The sequence below is a fragment of the Zalophus californianus genome, chromosome 17, assembly GCF_009762305.2.
Source record: "Zalophus californianus isolate mZalCal1 chromosome 17, mZalCal1.pri.v2, whole genome shotgun sequence".
Classification (NCBI taxonomy): Eukaryota; Metazoa; Chordata; class Mammalia; order Carnivora; family Otariidae; genus Zalophus; species Zalophus californianus.
The window spans coordinates 58,911,165-58,920,178 of NC_045611.1; the positions used below are offsets into that span (position 1 = coordinate 58,911,165).

General features: G+C 50.1%; 1 protein-coding gene across 2 annotated transcripts; it reads left to right on the forward strand.

The window, feature by feature from the left end:
- The first annotated feature begins 222 nt into the window (after positions 1-222).
- On the forward strand, positions 223-8,796 carry ZNF304 (zinc finger protein 304). Of its 2 annotated transcripts, XM_035724953.1 has the most exons (5): positions 223-334; positions 627-665; positions 2,556-2,630; positions 2,729-2,855; positions 4,657-8,796. In XM_035724953.1, exons 2-5 carry the CDS (start codon positions 633-635, stop codon positions 6,477-6,479), a joined length of 2,058 nt encoding a protein of 685 aa, XP_035580846.1. In that variant the 5' UTR covers positions 223-334; positions 627-632; the 3' UTR covers positions 6,480-8,796. The 2 variants fall into 2 exon arrangements, with proteins under 2 accessions (XP_035580846.1, XP_027473941.1); XM_027618140.2 differs by lacking the exon at positions 2,556-2,630 and having other exon boundaries at positions 225-334.
- The last annotated feature ends 218 nt before the right edge of the window (positions 8,797-9,014 follow it).

Sequence of the window (9,014 nt, forward strand, 5' to 3'; positions counted from 1 at the left end):
CCGTATTTCTCCCTTATCTTTCTCCTCCAATCGGCCTCCGCCCCGGGCGGCTTTGCGGTTGCCAGGACAAACCGGCAAGACGCCCATCGCCTCGTCGATGCAGGGTACCAACTACATTACCCAGAAATCTGTGCTCGCCGCATCTACGTCCTGCCTACGACAGACCGGAAGAGCGGCGTTTCCCGCCGCCCGGCGAGGCTGAGGAGGGACTTTCGGCGTCGGCGTCGTGACGTCTTTTGCCCGTGCCGGGACTATCAGCAGCGGCGGCAGAGGCTCTGGGACTGGGGCGGGTCCGCTTCCCCCGCGGCTCTTCGGCACCGAGCAGGGAAGGACGGTAAAACACGCGCCTTTGTTGCCCTCCACGAGCCCCGTCGTGGGACCGGCTGCCTTGCGCGGAGGTGTCCCCCGGGGCTGCGCCCTTCCCGCGGCCTTCGCATCCGCGCCCTGTCCTCGTACGCCCCCGGCCGCGGCGCCCTAAGCCTGTGCGCTTTTTCACGCGGGGGAGACGGGCTCGGAGGGCGGCGGTCGGCCCGGGGTCTCCCCGCCTGGTGGAGCTTTGGGGTTCCGGCCGATCCCGCAGGGCCTGTCCGGTTTGCCCGCTTCTCACGACCCGGTTCCGCTCACAGGATCCCATGGCAGCCCTGGCGCTGATGGATGGGGCTCAGGTGAGCAGAGGGTCCCTCAGGCCCTCACCGACGCGGATGTAGGGGGTGGCGTGTTCAGGGACCTTCCTCACGTAGCCTTCAGCGCGCCGCGCTCTTGAGCGTAAAGGCGGCGGAGGGCGGTCAGTCCCGGCGGATATGTGGCGAGGTTCCCAGTACTAGCACCGGTGGGTTGAGGTGTGCAAGGGTTTCCAAGGTGCAGGAGCCAGCTGGTACAAACCCTTGCGGTGGGAATGAACTAGGAGTGTTCCAGGAGCCGAGGGTCCCTGTTACATCTGGTGAGAAGGCACAGCAGGTGGCCAGGAGTCAGGCCGGGAACGGCAGCCGGAGCAGCTGGGCTTATGTTCTGGTGGTAGTGGGAGCCATGGGGGACTTGGAACAAAGAAGGGAGATGATCTGACTTAGGTGTTAACAGACTCCGTCTGGCTGCAGAGCGGAAAGACTGGGGGCGTGGGGCTGGGCAGGGAGGCCAGAGCGGAGCTTACTTCGATAGACCAGGTGAATGTTGATGGTGGGTGGACCAGAGTGGTGGCAGTGGAGGTTAGGGAAGTGTATGAGTTTGGTGCTTGCTTTTAAAGTAGGGCCCACTGGGTTTCCTGATGAGGCATAGTGATATTCTAGGACTCTTTAATTTTCCCTCTGTCTGCATTTGAGTCTGGGGACCCTGAATTGGCGGGGAGGTCATTTCTAGCCCAGCATTCTGAATTCAGGCCAGGAGTTATATAGAGAGGTTCCTACTTCTGGCAGCCAATAGGATGAAGACTAAGGGTGTATTGGGCCCAGGAGCAGCCTTGTGTGAATGCTGGGAGGTAAGATTGAAGTGGGCGTCCTCAAGGAACCACAGATCTTAATTGTCTGTTGGGAATAGGGTCAGGAGTCAGACAGGAATGGCAGGCTGAGGAGCTGGGCCTCATTCTGAGGGTGGTGAAAGACATGGGAGATTTGGAGCAGAAGAGAGAGGCGACCTGACTCAGATTTTAATGGACTCCCTTCGGCTGCTCCTTGGTTGAGAACAGAGCATTGAGTACGGGTGGGGCACCTACTGCAATAGGCTGTGAGTGTTGATGGTAACTGGCCCGGAGAGGTGGCTGTGGAGGTAAGAGATGGTGGTGGATTTTGTATCTGTTTTTTAAGCAGGGTGACCAGATTTTCTGGTGTGAAGGGTGAATGAGAGAAAGGGATGAGTTGTGGGTGACCCTGGGGGTTTTTTGTTTTTTGTTTTGTTTTGTTTTCTTTACCTGGTTGAGTGATGGAAATGCCATCAACTGAGATAGGGAAGCTGGTAGCAGGAGTAATTTTCTGTGATTATTTTGGGAGGTAGGCTTTTCTCATGTTTAGTTTAAGAAGTCCCAGAGACTCCTTAGTTGAAACATCAAGCTGGATATAGGTTTTTAGTTCTGGGAGAGGTCCTGGTTGCAGAAGTTCAAAAGGTGGGGGCCGATGTGTGGAATGGGGTGAAGCTGTGCGTTACATTTAGGAGGGAGTATCTCCAGGTCATGGCGGCAATGCAGTTAATAACAAGAAAGTTGAAACTTGGGACTGAGGACTGGGTCTCTTGCATAGGCGCTGGGTGACACTGGTTCCTGTCACAAAGATATCTGAGCACTTCCCACACACCACGTGCAGAGTGGCATGGGGGTGTGTGTGCCCTGTAGGTGCACATGTTGTGGACCAGAAAGTTGTTGTTGGTAAAGATGGTTCCAACTGGGAGGAAGGGGTAGTTCAAAGAATGATGTACATGTTGGGAGAAGTGTGAACTGATGGCCTTAAGGTTGTGTCTGGGAGGCATGGCCTGGAAGACACCAGGAGAACTGGCCAGCTAGAGAGTTTGGTGCCCTTCATGGAAGACCCACAGCTTACACAGTATTTATCTGCCCACCTGCTTGGCTCCAGGCCGCACACAGTGATCAGAGAGACATGAAGAGAGAGCAGGCGCTAATGGTGCCAAGGCCTGATATCTCCTCTGAGGTGAGAGGCTGGAAGGAGAGGGACCAGGGGTGGTTGTGTGAGTGGACAGACAGGTGACCCCTGTGGCCTGTGGGCTCAACTGTCCCCCGTCGTGACAGGGCTGTGTGACCTTCGAGGATGTGTTCGTGTACTTCTCCCGGGAGGAGTGGGAGTTCCTTGAGGAAGCTCAGAGACTCCTGTACCGTGATGTGATGCTGGAGAACTTTGCACTTGTGGCCTCACTGGGTAAGTCTTTGTTTTATCTACTGGTATATGGCAAATTACCCCACAATTTAGTGGCTTAAAACAGTAAAAATTCACTGTTTCAGTGCATCAGGGACCTGGTGACCGCTTACCTGCGTGCTTTTTGCTCAGGCTGTCTCATGAGGTTTCAGTCAAGCTGTCAGCCAGGGTTGTGTTCTCATCTGAAGGCCAGTCTCAGCAAGAATCCACTTACAAACTCACTCATGTGGTTGTTCGCAAGATTTCGTTTCTTGTGGCTTGTTGAACTGTGAGAATAGTTCCTCTCTGGCTCTTGGCCAGTGGCTTCCCTCGGTTCCTTGTCATGTTGGCCTTTCTCTAGTGTACCTCCTAACACGGAAGCTGCCTTCTCTCCAAGGAAGTGAGTGAGAGAACGCCCAGGATGGCATCCGGTCTTTTTCTAACCTGGTCTTGAAAGTGACATCCCGTTATCCTTAGAAATGGGTCAGGCAGTCCAGCCTACAGGAAGGAAGAGGCTTACACAAGGGCGGGAATACGGGGAGGTAGACAGTCCCAGGGCTATCTTAGAGGCGGCCTTCCACAGGCCCTCACGTTCCCTCCAGTCCCTTGGGTTTGGTTATTCCCCTCTTTCCTAGAGACAGCTCTTTTTGTCCAGCCAGCTCGGTGACTCTTCTCCCTCCCTTCTTTGGTTCCCAGAGTAGGGAGGGCTGTGGGTACCAGGGCTGGGCTGTGTGCAGTATCCCCTCCCTTCCTGAGCAGTTCCAACACTTTCTGCCCAAAGTCTTGCAGGAATTGGGTTAGGGGTTCAGGGCTTTTTCAGTCTGTTCAACAGGTTCAGCATGGCTGGTGCGCTCCTTGGCCAGGTAACTGTCCAGATCCATGGTACCTTGGTGTCCCAGGTTCTGCCCTCATTCTGTAGTTGACATTTCCTGGGGCCTGAGCATGCCAGGAATTACAGGTACTGGTGTGGTCACTGCTCATGGATGTCTCAGGGCTGTTCTGCTAAATCCTCCTTTGAGGCTCTGTTTTTTAACATTTAATTTTCTTCTCTGTGGGGTGGGACTGCCTGGGCCATTCATCTGCCCTGTGTTTTCTTGACAACTTCAGATCCCATGAGGTGGCTCAGTTGGAGAGGGGCAGAAAGCCCTGGGTGTCTGACAGGGCAGACCTGACTCCAGCCACAGTGAGAGAGACCCAGAGAGGACCTGGCCCTGCAGAATGGGAGCTGGAGGAGTGGCACGTTAGTGCTGGGTTCAGATCATACTTTCAGCCTACTTTGTGTCCACCGGTGTTTTTTTCTCAAGGCCTATAGCGATACCTCATTTCTGCCTCTCCTTCCCCATTCTTGGCACTTTGTCCACTTGTAACTTCTCTTCTGTCTTCCATCGCTTGGCTGTTTCCTCCCTTTTCTGGCTTCTGTGTCTCATTCATTCTGCAGTGCTGGCTACTTTAATGTGCAATGAGTTGTGCACATATCCTTAAGAACCAGCTGCTTATTCGCAGTCAGATTTTCCTGGGCCTGGACACATCCTTCTGCACAGAGCTCGGCTGGCACCAGCAGCCAAGGCCCTACTCCACAGAGGAGTGAGCTGGAAAACTGTTCTCTGTTCCCTAGACCATGTGCCACCATCGTGTCCACCCTTACTATGACCTTTAGAGACCTGGGACTGGCAGTGGGCCTTTCCTCACCCTGAGCCTGCCTCCCTTGTCCCGCCAGCAAGCCAGTGCCCTCATTCTTCGGTGTTTCACACACACACACATGTGATGGGGCTGCTGCTGTCCACCAGAGTCAACAGGTACCTCACCAGCATCTTTTTGCTTTCAGGTTGTTGGCGTGAAACAGATAATGAGGAGACTCCTTCTGAGCAGAGCGTTTCTATAGGATTGTCGCAGCTCAGGACTCCCGAGTCAGGTGCATTTATCCAGAAAGCCCACCCATGTGAGGTGTGTGACCCGCTCTTAAAAGACATTTTGCACTTGGCCGAACACCAGGGATCACACCCCTTGCAGAAACTGTACACACGTGGCCCATGTGGGAGAGGATTCTTGATCAGTGCAAACTTTTACCAGCACCAAAAGCGATATAATGGAGAGGATCTCTTCAGTGGGGGTGTTAGTGGGGCCTCATATATGAAGAGCTGTGCAGTCCACATGTTAGGGAGACCCTTTACTTGCAGGGAGGAAGGGATGGACTTGCTGGACAGGTCTGGCCTCTTCTTTTGCCAGACCACTGGCAATGGGATGATTCCACACGAAAGGACTGAGTTCATGGAATCTTTCCCACACAGCGCCAGTCTTCGCCAACACCAGGGAGACGATGATGGACTGGTGCTTTTCAATTGCACTGACAATGGGAAGGGCTTCCTGAATACCTTTAGTCTCCTTGGCAACCGGGTGAATGATACTGAAGTAAGACCTTTTAGATTCCCACCTTGTGGAAGTATGTCCAAGGAGAGATCAGCACTTACTAATCACAGAAAAGTTCACAGTGGAGAAATATCACATGTGTGTAAAGAGTGTGGAAAGGCCTTCATTCATTTGTCTCACCTAAAAATGCACCAGAAATTTCACACTGGAAAAAGACATTACACATGTAGTGAATGCGGGAAGGCCTTCAGCCGCAAAGACACACTTGTTCAACACCAGAGAGTTCACACTGGGGAAAGGTCTTATGACTGCAGTGAGTGTGGAAAAGCCTACAGCAGAAGTTCCCACCTTGTTCAACACCAGAGAATTCACACTGGCGAAAGGCCTTATAAGTGCAGTGAATGTGGAAAAGCCTTCAGCCGCAAAGACACTCTTGTGCAGCACCAGAGGTTTCATACTGGAGAAAGGCCTTACGAGTGCAGTGAATGTGGGAAATTCTTTAGCCAAAGCTCCCACCTTATTGAGCACTGGAGAATTCACACTGGGGCAAGGCCTTATGAATGCATTGAATGTGGAAAGTTTTTTAGCCATAACTCGAGCCTCATTAAACATCGGAGAGTTCACACAGGAGCAAGGTCTTATGTGTGCAGCAAATGTGGGAAAGCTTTCAGCTGCAAAGACACACTTGTTCAGCACCAGATAATTCACACTGGAGCAAGGCCTTACGAGTGCAGCGAATGTGGGAAAGCCTTTAGTCGTAAAGACACACTTGTGCAGCACCAGAAAATCCACACTGGAGAAAGGCCTTATGAGTGTGGTGAATGTGGAAAATTTTTTAGCCATAGCTCCAACCTTATTGTACACCAGAGAATTCACACTGGAGCGAAGCCTTACGAGTGCAGTGAATGTGGAAAATGCTTCAGCCACAATTCCAGCCTCATTTTACACCAGAGAGTTCACACCGGAGCAAGGCCTTATGTGTGCAGTGAATGTGGAAAAGCCTACATTAGTAGCTCCCACCTTGTTCAACACAAGAAAGTTCACACTGGAGCAAGACCTTATGAATGTCGTGAATGTGGGAAATTCTTTAGCCGAAACTCTAGCCTCATTCTACATCAGCGGGTTCACACTGGAGAAAAGCCTTACGTGTGCAGCGAATGTGGGAAAGCCTACAGTAGAAGTTCCCATCTTGTTCGGCACCAGAAAGTTCACACTGGAGAAAAGCCTCATGAATGCAATAGTTTTGACGATCCTTTAGCTACATCTCTTAAACTTGTTTAGCATCAGAAAGCTCACACTAAAGAAAGGCCTTACGAATGCAGAAAATGTTCCATCTCTTTGTTCGACCTGATAGGATTCACACCAGAAAAAATCTCTGTGAGTACCCTTTGTGAGGGAACCATCAACCAGCAGGTGAACCTTGTACATTCATACAGATATCATGGGGAGATTCCCAGTTAGTACCACATAGGTGGGAAGCTTTTATAGGTGCATTGCACTTTCTAAACTGTCCAGGGCTCTTGACAGAGTTCTGTCACTGCCAGTGCCTGTGGCAGAAGCCATGTCATTACTATCAGCTGTCAAAGGTCCCACAGTGTGTGTCAGTCACTCCAGTATGCTCGGGGAAGGCAGACCCCTGTGCTCCCCCTCCTGTTCTCTGGAGGGAATCAAGAGTGTCCTGAACCCAGTGAGATCCTCACTGCCTCCCCCGTGACTGGATTCTCAGTGGACATGATCCAGCTCTGGCCAAGAGGATCTGAACTGGAGGCTGCTGGGGATTTCCAGACAAGTTTCTCTTCATAAACAATGTTGACTAAACATAATAACCGTGAACTCATTTGTCGTCTTCTAAATCACCCATCTTTAGAACTGCTTGTCCCATGCTGCTCCGATTCATGCAGTGACACAGGCCTACTGTGGCGATCTCTACTGTTGTTTGTGTGGTGGGGTCTATTCACTGTGTGGAACAGATTAAGAAAAAGTCGGGTTCTTCCACCAACTTCATGTGCCTCAGAAGGGTCAGCAGGATGGCAGAGAACAGATCTCAGTCTAGCTGGCCTAAGTTGCATTGTGCCCAAGGCTTGCTAGAAAAGAGCGAAGAGCTTTGTATGCCTCATCCTGTGGCCTGGACGGCAAGATTTCCTGTGAGCCCAGAGTTCATTTCTGAGGAAGGCATAGTTGGTGTGAAAATCTCCAGTTCTTCTGGAAACATGAATTGGGTCTCTTGTTCCTAGGGAATGTTCCATATTCCCCAGCACTTTTGAGGGATTTCTGTCTCCTAGATCTGCATAGGAGCCAGTGCCTGATGTCCAGAATCCCATAGGCAGGTGTCATTGACTGGAAGGCCTACAGGGCAAGGTGAGGCTCATAATCGGTACAGAAACACTGAGATAATGGAGTGGGGGTGAATGTGGCCAATGAGAGGGTACGTGTCTCTTCTAGCAGAGGCGTCTACAAATGTCCATGTGATTTTTGCGGGATGAGAATATAGAAATTCTCTGGACCTCAGACATCTGTATTCCCTGTGGCCAAGGCCACTGTCAGTGTCTAAAAGTTTGTGGATTCCTGTACCTCCCTGGGCTGTTGATGTTGTGGCCATAACTACACAGGCAGGAACCTCAGCATCGACAAAAGAGAGATCCAAGGATAGGGCTTCCCTGACCCAGGTAGCATTCCTGGTGACTGACGTGGACATGGATTTCATTGCTCTCCAGTTTTTGCTGACATTGAGGCAGGGTTCATTCTCCTAAATTGGGAGAGGGATATGGGAGAACCAAAATAGTTGGCAGATGTGACTTTCTAAGAAGGATGGTAAATAGGGACTTTATGGGGAACACTTAGTTCTCAAACTTTATTGAGGTATGACTGACATGAAATAAACTGCACATATGAAAGTGTGAAATGTATTATGTTTCAGCATATGTATATACCGTGAAACCGTCACCACAATCAAGATAATGAACATATTCAACACAACCCAAAGATTCCATGTGTCCCTTTATGATCCTTTTATCTTAGTCTTTCTAATACCCTTTGCCACAATTCATAAACAACAAGCATTTTCTAGAATTTTATATAGACAGAGTCATATGGTATATACATTTGGGGGAGTGGGGACTCTAGCCCTTTTCACTATCCATAACTATTTTGAAATTAATCCATCTTGTTGCATGTATCAATAGGTTGTTCATTTGTATTGTTGAGTATTATTCCATTATATGCATATACCACAATTGTTTTTTATCCATTAAGCTATTAGTGAATTTTTGGGTTGTTTCCAGTGTGGGGCTGTTACAAATAAAGCTGCTCTGAAGATCTCTGTGCAAGTTATCACTTAATAACATTTCATTATATAAATACGCCACAGTTTGTCTGTTCACTACTGAAGGACATCCTGGTTGCTTCCAAGTTTGGCGATTACGAATAAACCTGCAATATACATTTGTGTGTAGGTTTTGTGTGGATGTAAGTTTTCATCTCTTGGTTCTAGCCAAGGAGTGATTTACTGGATCATATAGTAAGAGTATGTTTAGATTTGTAATAATTTGTCTTCTTTTTATTTTAAGATTTTATTTATTTGAGAGAGCACAAGTAGGGGTAAGGGCAGAGGGAGAGGGAGAAGCAGACTCCCCACTGAGCAGCGAGCCTGACATGGGCTCAATCCCAGGACCCTGGGATCATGACCTGAGCCATAGGCAGACACTTAACCAACTGAGCCACCCAGGCGCCCCTGTAAGAAACTGTCCTGCAAAGTGGCTGTACCATTTTGCATTCCCACCAGCAATGAATGAGCGTCTCTGTTGCTCCACATCCTCA

What these genes read in the sequence shown, in the direction of transcription:
- ZNF304 (XM_035724953.1), top strand. Translation starts at nt 633, where the DNA reads ATGGCAGCCCTGGCGCTGATGGATGGGGCTCAG. An exon ending in CGCTGATGGATGGGGCTCAG is followed by an intron (nt 666 to 2,555) that starts GTGAGCAGAGGG and finishes GCTTGGCTCCAG; the next exon opens with GCCGCACACAGTGATCAGAG. An exon ending in TGCACTTGTGGCCTCACTGG is followed by an intron (nt 2,856 to 4,656) that starts GTAAGTCTTTGT and finishes TTTTGCTTTCAG; the next exon opens with GTTGTTGGCGTGAAACAGAT.